The sequence below is a fragment of the Canis lupus genome, chromosome 4, assembly GCF_003254725.2.
Source record: "Canis lupus dingo isolate Sandy chromosome 4, ASM325472v2, whole genome shotgun sequence".
Lineage (NCBI taxonomy): Eukaryota > Metazoa > Chordata > Mammalia > Carnivora > Canidae > Canis > Canis lupus.
Window position 1 is genome coordinate 68738095 of NC_064246.1, and position 25825 is coordinate 68763919.

The 25825-nt window shown below is 39.2% G+C and overlaps 1 protein-coding gene across 6 annotated transcripts in view; it reads left to right on the plus strand.

Annotated features, from left to right (window-relative positions):
• The window catches only part of C6 (complement C6), a 94945-nt gene extending 71142 nt beyond the window's left edge, over positions 1-23803 (plus strand). For all 6 annotated transcript variants that reach the window (XM_025436437.3, XM_025436439.3, XM_049109297.1 and 3 more), the window contains 9 exons: positions 2133-2299; positions 3714-3939; positions 4821-4992; positions 5287-5398; positions 8831-8963; positions 9891-10079; positions 15471-15561; positions 17938-18179; positions 23264-23803. In XM_025436437.3, the coding sequence (XP_025292222.1) occupies positions 2133-2299; positions 3714-3939; positions 4821-4992; positions 5287-5398; positions 8831-8963; positions 9891-10079; positions 15471-15561; positions 17938-18179; positions 23264-23445 (1514 nt within the window). In that variant the 3' untranslated portion in view covers positions 23446-23803. The remainder of the gene's footprint in view (positions 1-2132; positions 2300-3713; positions 3940-4820; positions 4993-5286; positions 5399-8830; positions 8964-9890; positions 10080-15470; positions 15562-17937; positions 18180-23263) is intronic.
• Positions 23804-25825: the final 2022 nt, after the last annotated feature.

Sequence of the window (25825 nt, forward strand, 5' to 3'; positions counted from 1 at the left end):
ACACCCAACTGCTGAGCCACCCAGGCATCCCACTCCAAACTTTTTAAATCTGTAATAATATCATTAAAATTTTTTTTACTATATATCCCTAATATACTGAGTAAAAAAATACTAACAAACTTTATAAATGTAGTATTCTAAAAACATATTATGCACACAAAATATATGCAAATGTAGAAAAGAGAAAAATTTTTAAGATAGCCTATATGAAATAAATAGAATTGTTATTGTCTTACTCATATTATAATGACAAATTAATATATTCATAAAAACTCCTTGAAATTTGTGATATGTTTTGGGCAGCTTTGATGTCAATCCCATATTGTGGCTCATGAGAAACTTGTATAAGAAATAGAAACATCTGTTCTTCCTCCTACTAGTTGTTTTGCTTGTGTTTGCACTATTGGTATCATCTTCAATAAGCATTTCTTCCTGAAATCTTTTTAAACCACTTGTTCACTTGTAAGAGTTAGTTTTGTTCAAACTAGCTAATGGAGTAGTAAACAGTAATACTCACTCCTTCAGGATCCCACGCTTGTCATTTTTGACTCTTACTAGTGTCAATCCGTTCATGAAATACCTGGTATCAATCAAATGTGAACTAACATGTCAGAGCTACTGTCAATAGGTACACAATATATTGGCAAATACGAATTTCTCTCCTTTTTTATATGAAAAATAAATACAAAAACCTCTAAAATATTCTTCTTATACCCCTTATGCAACCTCACTATGAAAAGGATCATACTACTTTCTTCACAGAGAGATTTCACCCATTGTTTTGATCATTCTAGACTCTCTTTTTATAGAATTTCTAAACAGTGAAGGCATGGCTAATCCTTACTGGTACTGCAGAATAGACACCAAATTAATGCCATTAACCCTTACCCATATCACTAGACTCCTCTTCATTTGCTTTTATTTCTCACTATGATTTCCTATTACTCAGTTCCTGCCCTTATTAGTTAAAGACACCATTAGAGGCAGCCCGGGTGGCTCAGCAGTTTAGCGCCGCCTTCAGCCCAGGGCCTGATCCTGGAGACCCGGGATCGAGTCCTATGTTGGGCTCCCTGCGTGGAGCCTGCTTCTCCCTCTGCCTGTGTCTCTGCCTCTCTCTATCTCCTCTCTGTGTTTCTCATGAATTAATAAATAAAAATCTTTAAAAAAAAGACACCATTAGCTCATAGGAATTGTTTTTGAAAATTTGTGTTAAAGATCCGTGCTGTAGGGCACCTGGGTGGCTCAGTCAGCTAAGCATCTGCCATTGCTCAGGTCATGATCTCAGGATCCTGGGATGGAGCCCTACACTGAGCTCCCTGCTCAGCGAGGAGTCTGCTTCTCCCTCTCCCTCTGCCCCTCCTCCCTGCTCGTGCTCTCTCAATTTCTCTCATGTGCACTGTCTCTCTCTCATATAAATAAGTAAAATCTTAAAAGAAAAGATCTGAGCTGTGTACATTAAATGTCATTGCTTCTAAAGACACACTATACCACCTCTTAACATGAGATTTAACTTTTCTTTTCTCTTTTGTTAGTTGTGCTTTTGCACCTGTCTTTAAGCTTAAAAGCATTTTCTCAACTTTTTCCTCTAATTGGAAATCTCCAGCCTGGCAGTCAACTGATTGGATAACAGAATCCCCTGGTAGTTCCTGTTATTTTGAACACCCAAGACATATACTGATATACATCAAAAGTGGGAGCTTTGGCATTAAAGAGCAGGGAGCAGAGGAGCCCGGCCTTGAGCTGTACTTATGCCCCAGTCTCCTACTCTTCCCCTCCCCTCCACCCTGCCCAGTAACTGCACATGTGCTCCAGGCTACATTATCTCTAGCTTCAGTGCCCATGTTCATAATAATACCTACTTCTCAAGATTGTCATGAGAATAACTTAAAGCAATCAGTGCAAAGTGCCTGGCATATACGAGTTGCTTAATAAATGGCAACTGCTAACATTGCTATCATTTCTATTATTACACTCCCTGTAGAGATGAGGAGGAGTGCTCTCTCGCCTTCCACTAGCTTATTTAATGAGCTACATGACTACCATCTACTTCTCTTCCTGTGTGAATAGGCTTTTCTTTAAAGTTTGAATGTGCAGTAAAATTAAGTGAGTCATTTTCTTGAAACACCTTGCAGGTTCCTTTTTGCAGGGAGCAGAGAAATCCATATCCCTGATTCAAGGCGGGAGAAGTAAGTACGCCGCTGCCTTGGCATGGGAGAAAGGGAGCTCTGTCCCTACGGAGAAGGAATTTTCTGAGTGGTTAGAATCAGTGAAGGAAAATCCCGTTGTGATTGACTTTGAGGTAAGAGTCAAAAATATTATGGGTAAGAGAGCTAAAGTAGTTCTCTAGCAGCCCAAATTGCGCACATGCAATTCTTTTTCCATTTTCCCCCCGCAGATGATAGAGGATAATGCCTTTCTTTAGTGTGCATGCACAATGTACCTTTTTAAAAATGTTAAATTACACATCGATTGTTTTTGCTATTCAAATGAGCATTCTCTGGTACAGATTTAGAATTCTTAGCATACATAAAATACCAGGACGGGGAATTTAGTGAATATAACTGCTCAAAACTTGCCTTAAGTAGAGCTCTTTGGCTTCTCATCTATACAATAATTCTGATTTGTGTACTTTTCTTGCAACTTTTTATTCGATGAACATGCCTAAATCTTCATTTATAGTTCTGTGGGATAAATGGAATCTTAGTCCCATTTGGCTCTCTGTTTCTATCACCATTGATTAAAATTACCTGTCCTGTATTTGTTGTGATGACATAAAAAGGTGATTTTTATTATTTGTGGAATACTTTGCCCGCAAATCAGTCATATGCCATTTAAAAACGGTTTTGACTAAAACAAGCACATTTTTAAAGCCCTCAGAGAAGCTACTCTGCTTATTTCATTTAAATAAAGATAAAGGAGTTCAATCATTATGAAAGCAGAATAATTTACATGCAACGTGAAGATACATTGAGCTCTACAGGCTATGATGGGAAAATGAAATCTGGCTGCCCATTTGGGCACCTGTGACTCATACACTGCACTAAAGAGTCATTCCTTTGAGGTTTTAAAATGTTAATAAAATGAGCTCTGATTTTGTGTTAGCTCCATTATTTGTTACCATAATTTTCTCATTCATCCTACGGGCAAGTTCATTTCTCCTGCTCCATATTTTCTCATCTGGTCCTACCAAAAGCCAATCCTGTCCCTGGGGAAAAAAAAGAACACAGAAAGCCTCTCTTCACCCTCTCTGGGTTTTTCTGCTTGAATCAAATGTAATGAGGTTTTGGCAGAGCATGCATGAGTCGCCCGACTCCCAGTCTCCTCTCTCAGTGAGTTAAGGCTTGCATTTGATGCTTAGTGAATAACGTGATGTAAGTCCAAGTAAGCAACACCTCCCATGAGGCTTCTCTCCTAGCAGAATTCCAGGGAAGATAAGTTCCAGAGACATGACATTAGGGACAAGAGAAGCCAGCTAATCCTGCAGGTAGCTGCTCTACTCACTCCAGAAGGGAAAGAAAAGAAGCTCCCCTATCCTCATAGAGAAGGTTTTTTTTCCCATTGGTCCACCAGGTAGACATGTTATATTGTGTAATAGTCCCTTTGAAGTGTGGGATTCTCCAGACCTTTCCTCTCAGTCCGTGAGAATTGAGCAGTGATGGCAACATATGCCAAAGAGATGTGGTGGACCAGATCTCTCTACCATCTGCTCTTAGCTTGCTCCCATCACAGACTTGGTGAGAAACATCCCTTGTGCGGTGACAAGACGGAACAACCTCAGAAAGGCTTTTCGAGAGTATGCAGCCAAGTTTGACCCTTGCCGGTGTGCTCCATGCCCTAATAACGGCCGCCCCACACTCTCGGGGACAGAGTGTCTGTGTGTATGCCATAGTGGCACCTACGGAGACAACTGTGAGAGACGCTCCCCGGATTATAAGTCTAGTGAGTATCTGTGACTTCCTGTAAGGGAGGCCTGGTTTCCCCTCCAAAAGGTTGGTGGAGTAAAACAAAATAACATTTTTATTACCCATCTTATGCAAACTCACAAGGAAAAGAAACCTGTAAAAAAATAGACCCTAAAGTCAGACAGCGTTGGTGTGAGTGAGGCTCAGCTGTAGCCTACCAGCTGTATAACCTTGGGAAAGTCACCCAATCCCTCTATGCTTCAACCCATTCGTCCATAAAATGGGGAAAATGCCAGTATGTACCTGAAGATTTTACATATATCCATAAGTATGTATATATGATAGGCAGTACAGTGCCTGTAACATAAAATAAATAAAGTAATAAGCCATAATATAAAATTAAATATATGATACTATGGTTATAAGCCTCTTATGTAATGTAGAATGACGAAGGCTTTGTAGTCAGAGATAAATTAAGCCCCCACCAAAGTTTCCCTACAGGATTAAGTAATGTTTATGGCTACCTCTAATCTTCCTTTAAAAAGGGATGTGTCATGGGGGTAAGAATAAATTCTATTACCTTTCAAAAAGTAAATTGATACATACTCTATTCAGAAGAAATTCATATTTATACATATATGTATGCATATACATGTGTGTGTGATATGTTGCTGATAGTTAAAAATGATTCATGGTTGTTGCCATTTTATTCAGGCTGTGGGAATGGGAAAGGGAAATCAGGCAAGGTGTCAGGCCCTTTACAAAGGTAATTTCTTTTAATCCTCACGATAATCCTGTGCTATTCATCAAAGAATCACCCAGCTGAAAAGCGAAGAGACCAGACCAAGTTGGCCTGGCTTCAGACCCCTGCTCTCTCAACTGCACCAGGATTGAGTGGGTGGGCTTCTTGTGCTCCAGATGCAGTGGATGGGAACTGGAGCTGCTGGTCTTCCTGGAGCACGTGTGATGCTACTTATAAGAGATCAAGAACCCGAGAATGCAACAACCCTGCCCCCCAACAAGGGGGGAAACCATGTGAAGGGGAGCAGCGGCAAGAGGAAGACTGCACATTTTCAGTCATGGAGAACAAGTAAGGATGGGTGATGGGGAATATTTATTTTCTTAGTGCTAAGTAAAGAAATAATCAGAATTTTACCTATTCTAACAGTTTGTTAGTGGGGTATTGGTGGATCTGGCGCTACTCATTGCTCTTGAATATTTTGCCTCTTTATATATATGCATACACATATGCATGTAAATAGATTGTGTGTATGTGTATGTGTGTATGTGTATAAATGTATATATGTGTGTATATGTGTGTGTGTGTGTGTATATATATATATATATATATATATATATACACCTCTTTATTTTTCCCTTTTAGTGGACAAGCATGTATCAGTGATGATGAAGAAGTAAAAGAAATAGACCTCCCTGAGATAGAATCTGATTCAGGGTGTCCTCGGCCAGTTTCTCCAGAAAATGGATTTATCCGGGTAAGCATCCTGACCTTCACTTCAAGTTTGGAATCCAGAAGATAGAATTTAAAAAGTATGCATTTTCTTTTAATTAAGGTTATTGTTTTCCCAGTTTAATCATCTTCTGTTGACTTAAAAATTAATACTTAAAAACACTCTACCACTCCTCTGTCTTGAATTCTCTGGAGACATCTTGATGTCTGGCCGTTAGACCAAAGGCAGCAGATTGCCTGCATTCCTTGGCACTACTAATTCCTAAGCTAAGGGTCCACTTATGTGAATGGAAAGTGGAACTTGACCACAATATAGGTTTGGATGACTTGTGAGAATCTGCACCTAGGATCTGACTGTTTATTTCTGAGTCTGAGCAAACGAATCCCCTAAGACATGATTTCTGAGAGAAACCTAGTCACAGGAGGTGTGGAGTCTGTAATACCTTGGGTTAGAAACCTATAGAATTCTTAAGCAGCCAATATAGTTCTAATTACTTTTAATTTTATCTTTTTTCATTGAGCCACAATGTTTCTATAATTTAAAATAACTAAATATGTTTGTCAGGTCTGTGGCTTTAGGTATAAATTAGAGACATGTAATACTTAGAAGTGATCACAGAACTCATGCTCCCTAATCAAGTTTACCTTTAAAATTTTTTTTTACCTTTTTTTTTTTTACCTTTTTTACCTTTCTTAAACTCAGTGAAGCCTTTAATCTTTTTCTAACTGTATCATATTTACGATCAAAGATCAATAACCCTCAATTCTCCAGTCCCAGCAAATACATATCGATGGAGCAGAGTCCAGGCTAATGTAACTTCTGTGTTCATTTGTCTTCTGCCTAAAGATTTTATTTTATTTTATTTTATTTTAATTTTTATTTATTTACTTATGATAGTCACAGAGAGAGAGAGAGAGAGGCAGAGACACAGGCAGAGGGAGAAGCAGGCTCCATGCATCGGGAGCCTGATATGGGATTCGATCCCGGGTCTCCAGGATCGCGCCCTGGGCCAAAGGCAGGCGCCAAACCGCTGCGCCACCCAGGGATCCCTGCCTAAAGATTTTAAAGGGAGGAAATATTTTGGAGGGAGGTAATGTCACTTAGTCTTTGGAACAGAGATTCTCAAACTCTACAGCACACTAGAGGGCTTGTTAAAACACAGTTTGCTGGGTCTCATTCAACAGGTCTTGGGCAGGGCCCGGAAACTGCCATATCTAACAAGTTCATAGGTAATACTGATGCTGCTAGTTTCAGAGCCACACTGTGAGAATGAATCCTTTAGAACAGGGATCAGCAAATGCTGCCTACAGTCCAAATCTGGCCTGCCATCTGTTTTCCTTTCTTTTCTTTTCTTTTTTTTTTTTTTTAACAAAGTTTCATTGGAATAAAATCACACTCGTTTATTTACATATTATCTATGATAGCAACAATGGCAGAGATGAATAGTTGCCACAAACACTGTATAACCTGCACTGGACCATGGAGGCCCTTTATCATGGAAACATTCTAGTCTCTGCCCTAGAACATAATCCTCAAAATTACATTTTGTCAAATCCAGATACCCAAAGAATTTTTAACCTCTTTTTGCCAGCTGCTTACAAAAACTGTTAAAATGATCAACATTCTAATTTTAAAAGCACACAAAGGGTTTAAACAATGATTCATTATTCTAATGACTCTTTATAATTAGATCATATGTTTCCAATCCTATGAATAAATTTACTTTTTGTCCTATTTTGCTCTTTATTAAAAACTTAATCTCTACTGACAGTAGTTTTACTCAAAAGTAATACAATTTTGATTTTTTTTCCTAATGAGTATCTTCTGGATTTCTAAGTAGCAAAATACCACTAATAGTGATACAAACAGAGGTAGCTAATGCCTCATTCTAATCTAGAGCAACCATGTTATTGTACAGGAAAATATTTACCTATTACCCCTGGAGGCAAGGAACAGTGACTTTAGGTAAAGTTTCCTTGTCCAGTCAGTCTAGTAGATGCGTCGGTGAAAGCTTGATGTTTTCCACATACACTTACAGGTTACAGCTTCATAAAATTAATAGAAACATAAGCTTAAGAACATAATTTGTTTGGGGAAGAATGCAAGAAGAAATGTGCAGCCTTTGAATAAATCATCCGAATCATTAATGCTACTCATTCATTAGTCTGTTTCCCTTAGAAACAAAGCCACATCCATAATAAGTGATAGCAGAATAATCTGTTTGCATTCAGGAAATTAATCATCTTCTAGGAGACAAGCTGAATCGTATGGCCAAATAATAACAAAAGTTGACAATTAAGCTTTTTTTTTTCACCTCCCTCAAAATACACAATTTCAGTTCGCAGGGTATAACTTCCTAGTCAATTCTTTGCATTTCTTCCGCTCAGTAAGGAAAAAGAGTGTTATATTACTGCCCCTCCTGAGAAGGATGGTGTTTTGCATTCTATCAGCAGAGTTATGAAGGCTTTGTAAAGATTTCTGAGGAAATCTGGTAGCAGATGTGTCAGTCATGGGTCAAGAATGGAACTGCAATCTAGTACACGTTAGAAAAATACGACTTTGTGCAAGTTTCCACCAGAGTGGAAAGAATGGTGCATCTCATGAAGCTGGGAAAGTGAAGAAGGTTTTCACAGAGGAAATTCTATTTGAGTTAGGTCCTGAGAGAAGGGTAGAGGGAAGGTGTGGAGCTTAGAGGTAATAGTCAGAAAAAAGACATGGAGACATGAGTGAGAATATTTTGTTCAAAGAATGGTAGATGGTTTTGTTATGTAAAATCTACCTCTATGAGAGGTAGATTTTACAGGAGCAAATGATGAGAGGTAAGGATGGTAAAATGGGTTAAAACTAATACTCCACACTAAGAAGTGTGAGACCCAATTTATCTTGAAGATTTTAGTAAACTCCCACATGACAGTAGTTGCACTTTAATTACACAAAATTGGGAAAATATATAATGACCAATGGGTTACCAAGAATTGAGTAACACTTCTAAATGATTTATGGTTGATTAGCCACCACAGCAAATCCATGCATGTTCTGCATATGTAGAATATATTATTTATTTATTTTATGGCCACTATAGGGTAAGCATATAGGTTTTTAACTTTTGCAGTAGTAGGCCATGCTTTATCCAGTGGGGAGGAAGTTTTAAGCAAAATCAATCAATCGATCAATCAATCTAATCAATTTAGAGCAGCAATATGGAAGGTAGATTAGAAGAACTCCTGGTTAGAAAGTTGTCCTTGTAAGAGATCATAAATGCCATGAACAGAGGCAGTGATGATGGCAAAGGAAAGGAAAGAACTTTGAGAGATGTTTAGAAGTAGAAATTGAGAGGACTCTGTGACTGAGTAAGGTACAGGAGTGAAGGAGTGGAGAGATTCCAGGACTACCCCGAGGTGCTTAGAGATATCATTCATGGCATCAATAATTTGTTGGCTTCTGTTTTAATTCTAGAATGAAAAGAAGCTATACTCAGTTGGAGAAGAAGTTGAAATTTTATGCTTTACTGGATTTAAAACTGTTGGATACCAGTACTTCAGATGTTTACCAGACAGGACCTGGAGGCGAGGAGATGTGGAATGCAGAAGTGAGATCAAGGCAGACTTTTTGCATGACTGCTCTAAAGAATGAACGTGCCCCCATATAACTAGAGCAAAATCATACCTTTAAATCACTACATTACACAATTTTTTCGTGAAAATATTTAGTGAAGCAGAAAATAGGATTCATCTGGTAAAATTTGATTTCAAAATGTCTTCCTATTTCAGTTCTGGTGCCCCTGTACATTAGCCTCATAGATGCAGGACTATAAAGCATATGCTTACAAAGAAATCTGGAAAGTCCAAGGACTACATTGGAAAAGACTTTTGCTTGCCTGATATGCAAATTAATGCAAATTGATGAGTCCCAGGAAGATGATACTTATACTCTTTATGTATCAGAAATGGGATTTTATGTGAAATGCAGTTTTCTCCTTGTAGCACTTTCACATCCTTTACTGAGGAAAAGAGGAGACATTTGTAGGCTCCCTATATTTGTAGGCTACAGTAAAGTCAAAATAAGATTCCAAGAAGGTTCAAGTAGGCACCCCAAAGAGTTAATAGGGAGCCCCATGAAGCAGAGTTGAGATCAGTGTCTATTAGATCTACCTCTGAGTCATTCACACTGTGGTGACTTGCTTTGGGGGAAAAAGTGCTAGGGAGAAGAGGGGAAAAATATTTTTGAAAGGAAAAAGTCCCAGTAATGTAATGAAAGTTGGAAGTTTCTGGAGTCACATCCCTAGCAAGAGAACCTTAGATAATGGAACTAAAGAGAGTGCCTCAGTGGAGGAGTCTCTCAGAGGAAGCCTGGGATCCTCTACCCCTAGTTTTCTGATCAAAAACATGGCATTAAAGCTGCACCAATGCAGTAAGTCACCTTAAAATCACCTCTTGCGTTGCCTAAAATCTGCTTACATTTATCAAGCATTCTGCTCCACTAAGTCAATCTGAATGAACTGTTTTTCTGCCTGCAGAGACACAATGCCTCAAGCCTGTTGTGCAGGAAGTTCTGACGATCTCACCATTTCAGAGATTATATAGAATTGGAGAATCCATTGAGCTAACCTGCCCCAAAGGCTTTGTTGTTGCTGGGCCATCAAGGTACACATGCAGTGAGGATTCCTGGACACCTCCCATTTCAAACTCACTCACTTGTGAAAAAGGTGAGTGGTGAGTGGCAGCTCAGGATTCTGCAGTCTGCTAAGATGGTACCCCCCAGGATTGGTGGTATAGCATCCACAGTGGTGCTATTTTTTGAGCATGTTTTGGGAGGAAAAAGCAGAAGATTCCAATATGGACTAGGTTTTATATTTCAACCTGTGTCATGATGAGGTCAGGCAGCAAATAAGAAGTTATTGGTCAAGTACGTATCTTCAAATTTTAGAGAGTGAGGTTTATTTTCTTTTCCAATATAATGCTTCAATATTTTGAGGGAGTACAAGCTCTCTCATCTAACAAAATGAGAATTAATGGTAAACTAAAAATTTGGGTAAAGCGGAGAGCCATAAAAAGGTAATGCATACTACTTTTTAATTACCTAAGCATTTTTGTTTTAACTTCAAATATAGAAATGCACAATTATTCAACCAGTTTCTACATAAAACCAAGTTCTTATTTTCTAAAAGGTCTTCTGATTTGAGTCCCAAGACTGCTTCCTCAAATAAAACAAATACATAATTCATCATCTATGTTATCCCGTATCAGTTCCCCTAAAATAATTTTTTTTTTTACTCCTGGTGGGGTACTTCTTTAAAAAAATCACCTCTGCCTAGGTCCCCTCCCCCAATTCTGAGGTCATTGAGCTGGGGAGGGCCTGGTATTTGGTGTTGTTTAAAATCTCTGCTAGCTAACCAGAATGCATGCAGAGTTGGGAACCATTATTTTGAAGAGAGGTAAAAACATAAATGCACCTTGAAACAAATTGACTAGAGAATATTTTAAATATATATATATATAATCATAATCTTTTACAGTATTCTCATCCCTACTTAATGCAAAATTTTTGCAAATCACTTATAATTGTTCAAAATTCTCAATTTTTTTATAAAAACAACTCCTTCCCTCCTTTATTTATCACTTGCTATATTTCATCAATTTACACAATTACAGTAACAACTGGCATATATAGATTGGGAGACCAATAACACTAATAAACCTGTAGCTCAGCTGGTCAGGACAGAAGCATGAGGCTGTGAGAGAGTGTGTTGCCAAAAAAGATTGCAAAAGGCTCTTGGTCTCTTCTTGGTCTCTTGGTCTCATTGCAAGAATTCAAGGACAGGCCAGACAGAGCAGATGAGCAGGTCAGGAGAGTTTATCAAAGTGAAATTACACTCTTAGAGGAAGAATGGACAGACTCCAGTGAGCAAATGTCCTGGATTGCTTCTATTTACAAGCTTTTATTGTATTTTGAGTAATTAAGGGAGGAATGTTCACTGGGGTAGGTGGGACCTTTCTGGTGGAGCCTGCTTTTTTCCAGGACCAGGTACCACCCCTTTCCTTTTCTTATTTGGATTGATCAGAACTGTCATGGTGATTTTAGGGATGAAGAGCTTTCCAAACGGTAATGTGAATGATATTATAATGAGGGGAAAAGACATCTGGGGATACCAGATAGCCTCAGCTTGCTGTTGGCCTGGGATTCAGGTGTCCTTACCCCTCTTTTATGCCTAACAGGTGCCTTTCTGCTCCATCCCTGTCCTACTCATTACTATCTAACTGTCTACTCTAAAAGAGGAACCCACAAACCTGGAAGTTCAACATCAGGCAACTGCCGTAGAGGGTCTGGAGAAAATAGTCTGGCAAGTCAGTTACTTGGAAGACACTTAAGGGCTTCTACTAATTCATATCGTCCAACTTTTTCAGCATGCTTTTTCAAAGCATGTCTCGTTTTTATTCAGAGAATACTGGAAGATGTATCTGAGATGAGCTATAATTAGGCCCATTTTGCTTATGCAAAAGCAGGAGGTGTAGAGAGACTAAGTTAAACTCAAGGTCAGGCGTTTGGGTCAACAGGAACTGAGCATTCCCCAAGCTCATTACCATCTGGCCTTCTTTATCCTCTTCTAGGCTATCAAACTGAGGGAAGAAAAGGGCAAAAGCTAACCTATTAAGATAACCTTGAAACTATTGAAAAAGAGATATCATGAAAATTCAAGTTTATATTGTGGCTTGATTTCACCTGACTCCTGATCATATATATCAGAGGGGAACCACAGGCTTCAGATGGCCTCTGGGCATCTTACGTAGCATCTTCTCTATACAAATAACAGCACTGTACACACACACACACACACACACACACACACAGAGGCACATCACACAGACCCATGATTCTGTGTTTGGAGAAGAAATTTAAATTTTAATCCACTCAGAGAGAGAATGAAATGTTCTATATCTAGGTAAAGTAACTAAACATCCTGTCTCATATATTTTCTCTCCAACAACACTGGCAAAAAGATCAATAAGGGTAGTCAGAAAGAGAGAGAAAATCATCAATAAAACTGAACACTCTTTCCTCTCAATGTGTGGAGAGCTATGAGACAAAGAGGCTTTCAAGCCAACCTTGGTTAGGAAAAGATTTTTAATTCTTTTAATGTGAAAAAGGGTTTGGCTTCCTGAGGAAATGAGATGACATATGTTTCCGTTATTACTTTTTCCTCCTCTGAGAAATGGACACTTCCAGAAGATCCCCTTGACCACAGCACTCCAAAGATCACAGTGTTATTTCCATGTCCTTCACAAACTGCCAGGCAGTGTGGACAGCTGACAGCCAGTTCTGACTTCCACCTGACACACTGAGGGAGCAGACTCCTTGGATGTGATCAATGACAACTTCACATCAGCCAAATGCTTGAGAATTGATTCTCTTTGGAAACAATGTACAGCTCGGGGTCCTTCCCTGACCTAAGTGTGGATTTAGTTACAAAAGGCAAAGAGGTATAGCTCTACAGCAAAACAAAGGAAAACAATCCCATGACACTGGAAAAGCTTAGCATCTGAGGCCTTCCCAGCAGCTGTAGGTCTCCATGTCCAGGAAGGTTCTGGGCCAGATTTCACCAGAAGGAATGAGGTTCCCGACAGAGTAGGAGTATAGGAAATGCTATGAAATTCATTGCTATGAAAACCTACCAATTCTTAAAACCTACCAAATCTTTATTTTTGCCTTTTACATAAACCCCTTCCCTCATCAAACCTTCTGTCTGGTAGGCCAACAGGAGCAACCATGAGCTCCATCTCCTGTTCTGCCATCTAATGTGGCAAAATATCTAGCTATAGCTGCCTACTGTCACCCTTTGATGATTACTTGCTTCTGGAAGCCACCGTGGTTCTGTGGATGCCTGATTAGTCAGATTCAGTCCTGGAAAGTTTGTTTCACACAGTGGGCTCAGGGAGTCAGCTACGAGTCCAGTTCAACGAGCCTAGAGGTCCTCTGGATGGATGTTAATGTAAACCAAGACAACCAAGACTTCCCCTTCCATATAATACACCCAAGTGTTACTCCCTCTGCTTTAATCCCCCTTGTTCACATACACACTATTCTTGGCTCAAGTCTCATTTCCTCCTGGATCCTTCCTTATATTTCTCAGTTGGGGTTTTGTTATTTGGTCTCTGGAGCCATGTTCCCTTATTTCAAAATACCTATTACAGCCTTTATGTATAAACCCATTACTATGATTATTTGAGTAATGTCTGTTTTCACAGTGTCCTTTTACATTCATGCAAAAAAGGGACCACCGCTGTTTTCATTCTTTTTATCTTTTTTTTCCCCCACCATAATATCCTAGTACCTAGAATATCATGCAGGGATAAATTGCTTCATTTAGGACTTGCATTTCTCCATCAATTCTTATAAGAAAATCTGACATTCAAGCCATGACCCCAAAAGAAACATTTTCACCATCGCCACTGACATCTATACTTCTAAAATAATAGATATTATTTTGATCCTCATCTCCTTTGACCTCTTAGCAACATCCAACAGCGCTGACCTTCCTCTTCGTGTTCTTCATTTATATCATATATCATATATGATGATGATAATATATATCATATGTATATATGATATATATATCATCTTGTTTAGCTTCTACCTCCCTGGCTGTTGCTCTCTGTTTTTGGCAGCCTCCTGCATGTGCTTGGACATTAAATGTTGGAGTTCCTCAAGGCTCATATCTGTCTCCTCACCTTATGCTACATTTTCCTACTGGAGAATCTCACCCAAGCCCATGGCTTCAATGATTCTCCATAGAATTATAACAAATTTAAATTATTAGCACAGACTTCTCCACTGAGCTCAAACCCAAATAGCCACATTTTTATGTATCTATTTTTATCTAGTTTGTCTTACAGATACCACAAATTTAACATATGCACAGAACTCTTGAGTCATTACCCTCCCTTCCCTAAAACTAAGCATCTTACAATATTTTCTATTTCAGTTAAGGCACCAATGTCTATTGTCTAATGCAAACCAGAAACCTAAGAATCATACTTTGCCGCTCTCATAACTTACCCACAATATGCAGCTTGATCCATTTAACCTACTAAATATGTCACTGATTTGTCTACTTCTCTCCATTTCCAACTCAACATTTTGCTCCAAATTACCATCCTCTTTCACCGGAACTCCCATTGATTGTCTACCCATACCTTTCTTGGCCACCATGCCTCTTCAAATCCATTCTCCACACAACAACCAGAATTAATTTCTTTTTCAGGATCCAGACCTGATTTTGTCATATGACCCCCTGCTTAAGACCCACCAAAGCATTTTCATTGTTTATAAAATAAAGGCAAAATCTTTCAGAAGCCCTGTAAGACCCCAGACAGCCTGACACACACTCACCTCTCTGGCCTCATCTTGTTTCATGCTCTTGTTTTTCTGTACTTAAACCATGCAGGCCTTCTTGCAGTTCAAGGAAATTCATATGCCGCCTCTCTCTTTATTTATTTATTTATTTATTTATTTATTTATTTAGCCTCTCTCTTTAGAACCTCCATACCTAATGTTTCCTCTGCTATAAACGCTTTCCCTTTCTTCTTGCCATTTTGCCATTTGTAACCTTCCTTGCACGTCAATTTTCTTGATTATATGCTTTCTCTTTAATGACACAAATAACATGAGCAATTCTATTTGTATTTGTGTGTTTGATTAATGTCACTCTGCCCTCATAAAACTCTAGGCTCTGTGAGCATAGGACCTGGGTAAAATTTTACTCAACCCACTATTTCCAGAACCAAACACAGTGCTGAGAGTATCTTAGAAGCCCAGTAAATATTTGAAGAACAAATGAATAGAAATTTCAGCAATTCCATTTTCTTCAGCTCTCTGAACTAAACAGCAATTTTAGGTTGGAAAATGACAGCTCATGAGAGCTAGAAAGGACCTTTCAGATGGAATATTTCATGACAACATATTTGGAAAAGGCAAAATGAGTGCTCTAATTGCAGGTGCTGAGTGAGAACTTTTCACCACTGCCTTTCCTCCTAAATCCAAACTTACCACTTGGAATCCATGCTGTGCACTGTTCTTTACCCCTTTTCTTTTGTTTCAGATGTTTTGACAAAATTAAAGGGCCATTGTCAACCAGGACAAAAACAGTTGGGATCTGAATGCATTTGCATGTCACCAGAAGAAGACTGTAGGTGAGAGATACTCTACGGACTGTATTTGGAAAATGGGAAAACCACTCTAGTGTAACAAGCTTGATAGAGGAGCTGGGCTTCTTGAAGCACAAACATGGAACATATTAATTTTTCACATAACTGGTACCCCCTGTGCTGTGTTGATTTCTTCCCCACTGAGTAGCAAGCTTTCTTAATTATCTCTCAGCCCCATTCCCTAAGTTTGCATGGCAGTTGTTTATTGCGAAACTCAGTTTTGTTTGTGAAGACTTATTCCAGTCCATAATTAGTTTCAGACTCAATTATCTCAAAGCCTTCCTTCCTCTTCCCCCTAAATGCAGGACAAAGTTGTGACTCCAAAATCTTAGAATAGAGACAGTGGTATAAGCATGGACTTCACATATATACACACCCCTTTGTCAGTTTATTTTTTCATGTTGGGGTAGAAAGAATGAAGAATGATACATCCTCTTGTGACTGCCATAACTAGATGGCTATCTCTTCTTTGTTGTTATTATAACTGCCTTTTTTTTTTTTTTAAAGTAATGTCTAAATCCAACATGGTCTCGAAATCCCAGCCCCGAGATCAAGAGTCACATGCTCTTCTAACTGAGCCAGACAGGCACCCCGAACTGCCTTCTCTTTACATGAACAAACTGAGGAAAGTCGAAGGTGCTTCTTAATTTAAGGGCTATATTCAGTTTAATTTAATTCAAAACAGTGTTGCTGAAGGTAACATTTAATTTCTATATCTCACAAAATAAATGCTGAGGTAGGCAATCTGGGCTAGTACAGCACCGCTCTCATGGCAGATAGGACTGAGGCTCATTCCTGCTCTTGTTCTGCCATCCTTAAAGTTATTGCATGGTCCGAGATTGCTCTGCAGGAGCAGGAAGCAAGAGGACCAAAAAATGGACATTTTTCTCTCTTTTTAAGGAGGATTCTTGGAAGACCCATCACTCACTTCCATCTCATTAATCTTTGCTTATTCATATGGCCACATGTGCTTGCAAGGGAGGCTATGAAGTGCAGTTCTTTGCTGGATGCATAGGCACTATGAATAAAGTTAGAGTCAAATTACTGAGGGGGAGAAAGATTGAACATCAAAATAGGAAGCCGACAGACTGTGCCCAGTTGTTACCCTTCACTTTTGACTCTAAGTCGCTCTCATGTTCCTCTGTGCTGAAGGTGAACAAACAGTTATAGGGATTTATTTATTTATTTATTTAGGAACACTCTAGGGTCTTTATCTGTATAATTCCACAGGCATAATTCAGTGCAAATGTGGTCCTCTCTGCCCCCCTCAGTCTTCACCAGAAGTGATCCACCGTGTAGCTTCCTGCTGCTAGAATCTTCTCATCTAACAGATGACCTTCTGGGGAATACATGCAACATTCATATTGCCCACTTAATGTGGAAGAAACTTCTGTCTTTATCTTTGCGATACCAAGTCATGAGAATGCTGATTGTCCTCTGGAACTCTCTACATTTCAGCTCTTCCCTACCTACCTAGCCTCTTTCTGTAGTCCTCAGTTCTCTTTTACACAGCTTTGAAGGTGTTTGTGGGAATGACTGGCCCCACAGCTTAAGTTTTCTGCACATAGAGAGTGGCCTTTACTTCCTAGAGATGATTTTACACATTGATACCCTGATTGTAAACTCAAAAACTGACATCCAAGAAGAAACTCAAATCTAGAGTAATCAAGGAACAAAAGGACTATGGCCATTGGTTACCTCTTAGGAGAAAGACCCACCTACTTAGGGAGATTAAAGTTACCCAGGGAATAACATAAAAGCTCATGCACTCAATCACAGTACAAACACACTTGCAAAGCTCTCTAATGATATAAGACTCTTGTGTTGCAATTAATGAGTGTTACAGAGTTGAGGGATCCAGACTCTATGGGCTAGGTTGATCAAGGTTAGCTTCAAAATGTAGCCAGGAATTGAATTGAACACACATAGGCAGAGAAGACAGGGAAGACAATGCAACACTGGTTGAACAGGGCATGGGATGCTAACAAAGGAGAAGTAATTGTATCATTTTCGAATGATCAATACAATTGTCAGGTGATGAATATTAGGAAAGAAAGGAAAATAACTCTAGAAAGGAAAGTTAATTGGAGCCAAATTGTGGAAGATCTTGATTACCAAAATTTAAGAATTCAGACTTTGATTTGAAGACAATTGGGAGTAATACCAAGATTAAGATGAAATTTTAGTAAGATGAACCCCAGAGCATGCAAGATGATATGAGGAACTGAAAAAAGAGAAGCTGGGTGCACTGGGTACTAGGGGGAAGAAAACTGAGTGGTAAGTTTACATGTTATATTGGCTACCTGCCATCTCGTTTTTCTAGTCTTTATATATAAATGTTTGCTTTCCTCTCTTGGGCAGCCATTATTCAGAAGATCTCTGTGTGTTTGATACAGACACCAGCCATTACTTTACTTTGTCAGCTTGTAAGTTTTTGGCTGAGAAGTGTTTAAATAATCAACAACTCCATTTTCTACATATTGGTTCCTGTCAAGATGGTCCACAGTTAGAATGGGGTCTTGAAAGGAGAATACTTTCATCCAATAGCACAAAGAAAGAACCTTGTGGCTATGACACCTGCTACGACTGGGAAAAATGTTCAGGTAAGCTCCAGTGGTGACCACATACTAGAAATGCTCACACATAACCTTCAGCTCAGCTAGTTCAACTTATTTGCACTTATACACTCTTTCAAAAAAACAACCAAAAAAAAAAAAAAAACTTTCCTTAATCAAAAATAATTCCTTTACATTGTAAAAAATTTTATAAAGTTATTTAAATAGAAATAAAAATATATCCCACCCACTATTAGAAATAACTACTTTCATCATTTTTAAGGGTGAATCTTCCTAATTATCATTCTATGTATGTATAATCAGTACTACCCTTTGGACCGCAGTAGAAAATCACCTGTCCCAGTTTCATGCTTCAGGCACCATTCCCCACCCCTAGCTTTGGAGGACATTTAGCAAAATTGTCTAAATTTTCCTCTGGCATTTGGGACTGGCTAGGACAAAATAGCTAGAGTGCCCTGAGCCTAGACTAAGTTCCTCGTGGATACTATTTACCAGAAGCGTCTTCTTCCAATGTTTTTAAGTCTTCTAGCAGTACCTGGGACTAGCCCAAGCTGGCAGTGTTAATCAGGCAGGATACTCTGAGCCTAGATAGGGTTTCTCATGGGCTCAGGCACTGTTTCTCCTTTGTGGAACATTCTCTGACCTACTGCTTCTCTCTCACCATGCATAGGGTCAACCAAATACTCCAAGTAGCTCTGGGACCCATGCCTGTGGAGTCTTCCGTGACTCAGAACTAGACTTTCATTCCCAGAAAGCAGCGTGATGAGCCACCATCTAGCAGGATATTCTTTGCCAAGATTGCTTGAGATTAGACTGCTAGTATGGTACTGACACTCTAATTCAGAGTGACTGTAATTATGTAGAGAGGCATAATCATAAAACAAAACAAACAAAACAAAACTTCCTCAGGGCCTTATACATCTCAGGGATGGCCCTGATTATAATGTTTTTAAAAAGTATCATCCTTTACATCTTTTTTTATATATTGCTGTTTTTCACTTAATGTATCATGAAACCATTTTCATGTCATTATATATTTTTCTGCTATGTAATTTTCAATGTCTGCCAAAGCCTATATGGACATTCTGTAATTTATTTAACCAATATTCTGTTAAGTGTTTAGATTTTTCCCAATATTTTGCTATTATAAGCAGTGCTATAATAGATAAATCTATCACAGATAAATCTTTAATCTAAGATTATTTCTTTAGGATGTACCTTAGAAAATGAAATTTCTAGATAAATATTATTTTCAAATATAAAGTCTTCACTGGAACTGTGTATCAACTTTCTTTCCAGAAATGTTTCTACCATATTATATTCCTATCTACAATGTATAATTAAGACTGCCTTCCATACCTTCACCAAACCTTGGAGTTATTACTTCTCTATTTCTCTGTCAATTTGATACTTAAGAAGTGGTATTACATTTCTATTTTTGGTAAATGAATTAGCTATTGGCATTTTGTTTGTGAACTGCTTGGAAGAGGAAACTTCACAGCAGTGAGTGCATTTGCTCTAAGATGAATTTTGACCCTGAAATAGTTCAACCAAGCTTTATATAACACATAAATATGGGCTGAAGATTAGGATTTAGCAGAACTTAAATAGGCAGCTAGATTTTCCTTATGACATATCTTTAAAAAACTATCTTAGATTGAGACATGAAATATGCAATGGAAACTTGTTGAACTGTTATATCTAACTTTTGCTAAAACCACCTTACTTTTGCAAAAACAAACACAGATCCTTATTTTTCCCCTTGGCTCTTAATTCAGTCCTGGAAAAGAGGAGAGCTCTTATTACCCAAATCCACTTCCTTCTTGATCCACTTACAGCTGATTATCAAGATCTAGCTCTCTTGGGAGGTGTCAGGATTGAATTCATGACAGAGGGTAGACACAGGTGGCATAGCCCATATGCCATCTGATGGTGGCAACTCAGGCTTCCAAACTTTGTGACATATCTGAACTAGGCAATTCCACAAAAGAGACAGCAGCCCAGGGCCTGATGTATCCGTTGCTCAATTTTGATCAGTATCAAATCATCTTGTAGCTAAACACTACCATTCATTTTTCATTGCTGGATCAACACCATCACCCAACAAACATGTCTCTTAGAAATAATAATTTGTGGTAGAAAAGAGCCGAAAGTATTACGGAATACCAATTCATATTAAAAATATAAACTTTTTCTTTGAAATTTGTAGTGTAGGAAAATTATTGTCAAAAATACACACTGAAGATAAAGGAAACAGAGAGATTAAAATGGTCCCTGTCCATACTACAATAGGTAGATTAGGTATTTGGGAATGTGTTTGTGTCAGCTGCGATCCTTCCATATTTGTCATAGAGAAAAGATATTCATGGAACTCTCTATTGCAATCCATTTTTTTTTGCTATCTTTCCACAAATTATTCTTTTAAGGTCTGAGTAAAAAATAATTTCCAGCTTACAATTTCATCAAAATCTGCCTTTACCATTAGCTCTTTGCTGTGCATGTATCTAAATCCCACAGTATTAAGGAGTTTAGGTTTGTAGAAAAGAACACTGAAAAGTTTGAATACTTAACCAATATTGCTCAAGTTAGCAGAATGTCCTGGGGTAGTCTAACTAATACATGAACATTTTGTAATAAGATTTAAGTCATTTAAAATATTCTTTGATTCTGCACACAATCAGAATACTGAAAGCCTTTTTCCCCCTAAAGATATGGTCTGCCTGTGCCAGTCTTCTCTAATTGGTGAGCAAAAGTCAATGTCACAGAGAATTCTGTTCAGTAGCACTATAGGGCACTGTCAATACACAAATCACAGCATTGTATGAAGAAAGAGAAAGCTAAAAAATGTATTTTGTACCCAACCCACTCATGGCAAGTTGGGATATTAATTTTGAGTTAAACTGAAGGTCACCTTGGTTAAACTGTGTTCTTGATTACATTGTGTACTTTGCTATTCTTTTCCTTCTCTGTCTAAAATGAAATAAGAAAAAGTTTAAAATGGAAACTTCAAAATAACAAAGTTCACTTTTCAAAAGTTAGAACACAAATGGCTTCTTAAAGAAACTATTTTTATCCTTATTTTTTTTTTTGGACATTGACTGTTTTGCCTAAATTTTAAAAATATCCACCATCAACTAATAGAAAGGGAAAATCCACTTAGCACACATCCCCTTAGTATCCAAGATGAGGAAGTCACTGCACAAGGTCTGATGAGGACTCTGAAGATAAAGGAGTTTTGTACTTTCAAATTGTTCATAGTAGCTGAAGGAGTAACTTTTCATGATAATTGCATGAATAACTTTAATGCAAGCCAGTAAGTAATAAGAACTATGAGAGAGATAAAAATCTTCTGGCCTGGAAGTGTTTCATAAGGATGGTAGCATGAAAATTGAGTGCTTGAGGATGCATTGTGAGAGGTGTTGGGAAGGGTCTTTTGGTGCTGGTAGTCTAAAAAATAATCTTGCTAAGAGCATTTAAACCATAACCATCCTAAAAGAATGGTGACCATGGCCTTTCCACAAGCTTGGAGAACTGATATCCTCTGCAAAGACAGAGCAGTCTCCCATCCTTCACCAAACTCTATTGTTGACAACAATGAGCAAGCCCTTCCACAACTAGAATCTTCTCTAGCTGGTCGACAGGGCTTACAAGGGAATGCATGCTTTTCCGTGAAATGTTTTCTACTAAAGACAGGAAGTCTACATGCCTAGGAGTATCTCCTACTTCCTTTCCCTATTTTCTCCCATTGGTTGAGACACATGGGAAAGAACTGCCATCCACCTAAAAGAAGCTACTTCTTTTTTATTTTTTTATTTTTTTAAGATTTATTTATTTATTTATTCATGATAGACACACACAGAGAGAGAGAGAGAGAGGCAGAGACACAGGCAGAGAGAGAAGCAGGCTCCATGCCGGGAGCCTGACAGGGGACTCAATCTCCGGATTCCAGAATCGTGCCCTGGGCCAAAGGCAGGCGCTAAACCACTGAGCCACCCAGGGATCCCTAAGAAGCTACTTCTTAATGACAGCATTACTGATTCTCAGTCTGACTCAGATATTCTGGCAACATGAATTATCCCAGATCAGTCAAGACACTTCTTTTTGAATATTTATACCTATACCCCCAAATTCAGAATTGAAATCAGTTGATGAAGTAGAATTAATTGAGCACCTCCTCAAGAGCTAAGTGGGATAGAGAGATGACTGCATTCTCAAACAAACCACTTAGGACTTAGGAAAAAGATGTATATGAAAAGCTAACTAACAAGAAAGTATAAAAATGTCGGATATAATACTAGCAAATTTACACTATTAAAGTTTAGTTAAAATTTTAGTTACAGTTGAGTTGGTATGGGGGGAAGTGGCTATGAAATACTTTTTGGAGGAGGTAAGACCTGTGGAAGCTGGACATGTAGGGGAAGGTAGGAAAGAGCACATCAGTGTAGCAGAAGAAGGGGATAGCATGGACAAGAGGACAAAAACTAGAACACGATGGAGGTCTTGTTTGGGAAGCAGAGAGGGACTTACCCTACCTGGAATGGAGAAATCAGAAAAGACAATGTTGCAAAGGGATTTTGAGGTCGAACTATAGAGGATTTTTGACCTTTGATTAAAACTGCGTGTATATAAATAAGCCTCTATCCCTTTACTCAAAATTTATTTAATATTCTTGGCTTTGGTAAGTTTATCCCAAGTGATAATTTTTCAAAATTTCATGAATCCAAGATTTATATGAATTATGAATCATATACCTCAACGGAAGATAACTAAATGTTACCTCAGATGGTGCCGATGAGAAATAACAGTAAGGACAGACTGAAGACATTGTGGAGATGGGTTGATGGGATGTATTGACCTATTGGATATGGGCACTGATTGAGAAGGAGGTGTCAGGGACAGCCCAACTCCTGAATCTTACTGGCTTACTAGTGCATTCTAGTCTCTTCTATCCAGATCACTCCATTCGACCACAGTTGGGTCTTTTGGGTCATTGCCTTTGTTCCAGCTTTCTAATTCATTGCCACCAAAGTGCCTGCTGCTTTGGGGACAAACTAGGTAAAATCAAACCCCAAAGTACATTGGTGAGTCACACTGTCTCCCTCTCATTTCAGCCTCCGTTTCCAAATGTGTCTGCCTGTTGCCTCCCCAGTGCTTCAAGGGTAGAAGCCAACTCTACTGTGTCAAAATGGGATCATCATTGAGTGAGAAAACAGTGAACATCTGTGAAGTAGGAGCTATACGATGTGCCAACAGGAAAGTGGATATACTGTATCCTGGAAGGTGTTCAGCCTAAAACAATAACTGATAAACAGATTTACTGTTCAAAAATAATCCCTACAAAAGGGCATTCTGCTACAAACAGCAGACTGGTGTGCACATAGGTTATTGACATAGATTCTTTTGTGTTACTTTCACCCTGCCTCTCCTGCCTTAGCCTTTCCTATCCAGTTCCAGCCCATGATGTTCTATAGTGTACACCTAGACGATAACTTTCACATCAATCCAGTAAATTCTTCTGTTCACATTGCACTAAAATGATGGGACTTCTAAGGATCTTATGAAACCTGTAATATTAAGCATTCTCACAAATAGAATTAAGAACAAAAACCAGAATTGTCTTCAATTAATCAATAAACAAAAACCTACAACAACTTGTAAAAGACATTCTTGAAACCTAACCTTCCTTCATGCACTCATTCAATAGACGATTCTGAATGCCTACAATGTGCCAAGTACTGTTTAAGATGCTGGGAATTAGCAGTGAATAAAAGGCAAAATCCTTTGCCTTCATGAAGCTCACATTCATGTGGAGGAAGGCATAAAAAAATAAAATGAGCATATAAAATATATAGTATGTTTGATGAGGATAATTACTATGGAGAAAATAATGCAAGGAAAGGTGAGTCCTATCATCTTATGCCAGAAAATACTCCATGAAGAACAGCCACTTGCAGCACCCTCATTAGACCCGACACATTAAATGTCACTCTCCTTCCATCTCATTCATCATGTTAACAATATCTAAAACATCTTGCAATATCAAAGGACAAATATGATGAAGGAAAAAAAAAACCTCGGACCAGAAACATTTTCCTGGTGTAATGGCAATTGAGTGGGACCTTTTCTTTTCCCAGGAGTCAGTAACCATCTTCTCCTGTCATGCCACCCCCCTGCCACGTCTCACAATAATGCAGGCCACCTTGTCAGCATCATGCCTTCAGCACCCCCAAGACAAAGAGTGAGGATGAAGAGATATGGCCACCTTCTACTAGGTAGGAATCCCATTGAGTTTTAGAGGAAGTAAATCTTCCACTAATAGGCTTGGAGATCGGCTGGCTAAGGTTTTGAGATCAGTTAGTAAAACAAATATGAGGGCAAAGAGGCATTTAATACTCCCATGTTCTACGGAAAGCCACTAACAACTGAATCAAGAACATTTCCTCTGGACTGAGTTGGAGCCACTCTCCCCAGCTCTCACACCTGCCCCATACCTTTCCTGGAGAGGGGAGGGGGGCAGGAGAGGTGGGAAGGAGGCCATGGAAATCTGCATCCAGGTGAATACAGTGTTCATAGAGAGAGTCCTACTACCCCTGCTAAGTCCCTTCCCTCCTCTGAGTGAGGAGGAGGCTGAAGAAAGTATCTACCAGGGATCCCTGGGTGGCGCAGCGGTTTGGCGCCTGCCTTTGGCCCGGGCGCGATCCTGGAGACCCGGGATCGGGTCCCACGTCGGGCTCCCGGTGCATGGAGCCTGCTTCTCCCTCTGCCTCTCTCTCTCTCTCTCTCTCTGACTATCATAAATAAATAAAAATTAAAAAAAAAAGAAAGTATCTACCAAAGCCAGGCTATTGGAGACTCTCAAGAATCTTTTGTAGGGTGTGGGGCATCTTCAGCAAGGATATAGGTATTGCCCCTGCTGGTTAGTGGGATGCTGTGCAGTCTTAGAGCTGACCCCTGTGAACAGGTTGCAGGAGGAATCTCTGGGAGCTATGGATCCTGATGAGGGCAGGTGTGGAGGGGTTCTTCCTTCCTGAGCATGAGACCACTTCCTGCCTAGAGGGTGCTGAAGGCAGAGTTCTGACAAGGGTGGCTGTCACCATTTTCAGAGAAGGGGGGAGGGAGCATGACTAGGAAAACATGAGTACCACTCATTTTCCAGCAGAGTCCCAAGACAGAGAGAGTGGAGGATGTTGGTGGTTCTCATGCCTCCTCAGGAAGGACAGAGAAGAGGAAAGACAGGCACTCTGAGGCCATCCAGCATCTTAGATGTGATTCTATGGAAAGCACCAAAAGGATACACAGTGGCCTCTCTCATAGAAAGTTCTGGGGGAAAAAAAAAAAAAAAAAAGAAAGTTCTGGGGGCCTGAGTGGGTAGGAGTAAAGCCAAACACCAAACCAAGGAAACACAGGGGTGCCAATAACACAAAACCAGATTTAGAAAGAACGGGTCAAAGGTGATACCCCATCATTGACCATTATAGAAAACAACCCTTGCTATTTATCCTAGTCCACTTCCTTGCTCCGAGCACGAGACCCAGCCCCAGCAAATGGAGAGGACACAGGTGTCCTAGACTGAGACAGGCCTCTCCCCATCACCTTTAGGAGGGGTTGGAAATGTGCCGGAGTAACCCACCTTCCTTCCCCACCCAAGGTCCTCTGATGCATGAACCTGGCTG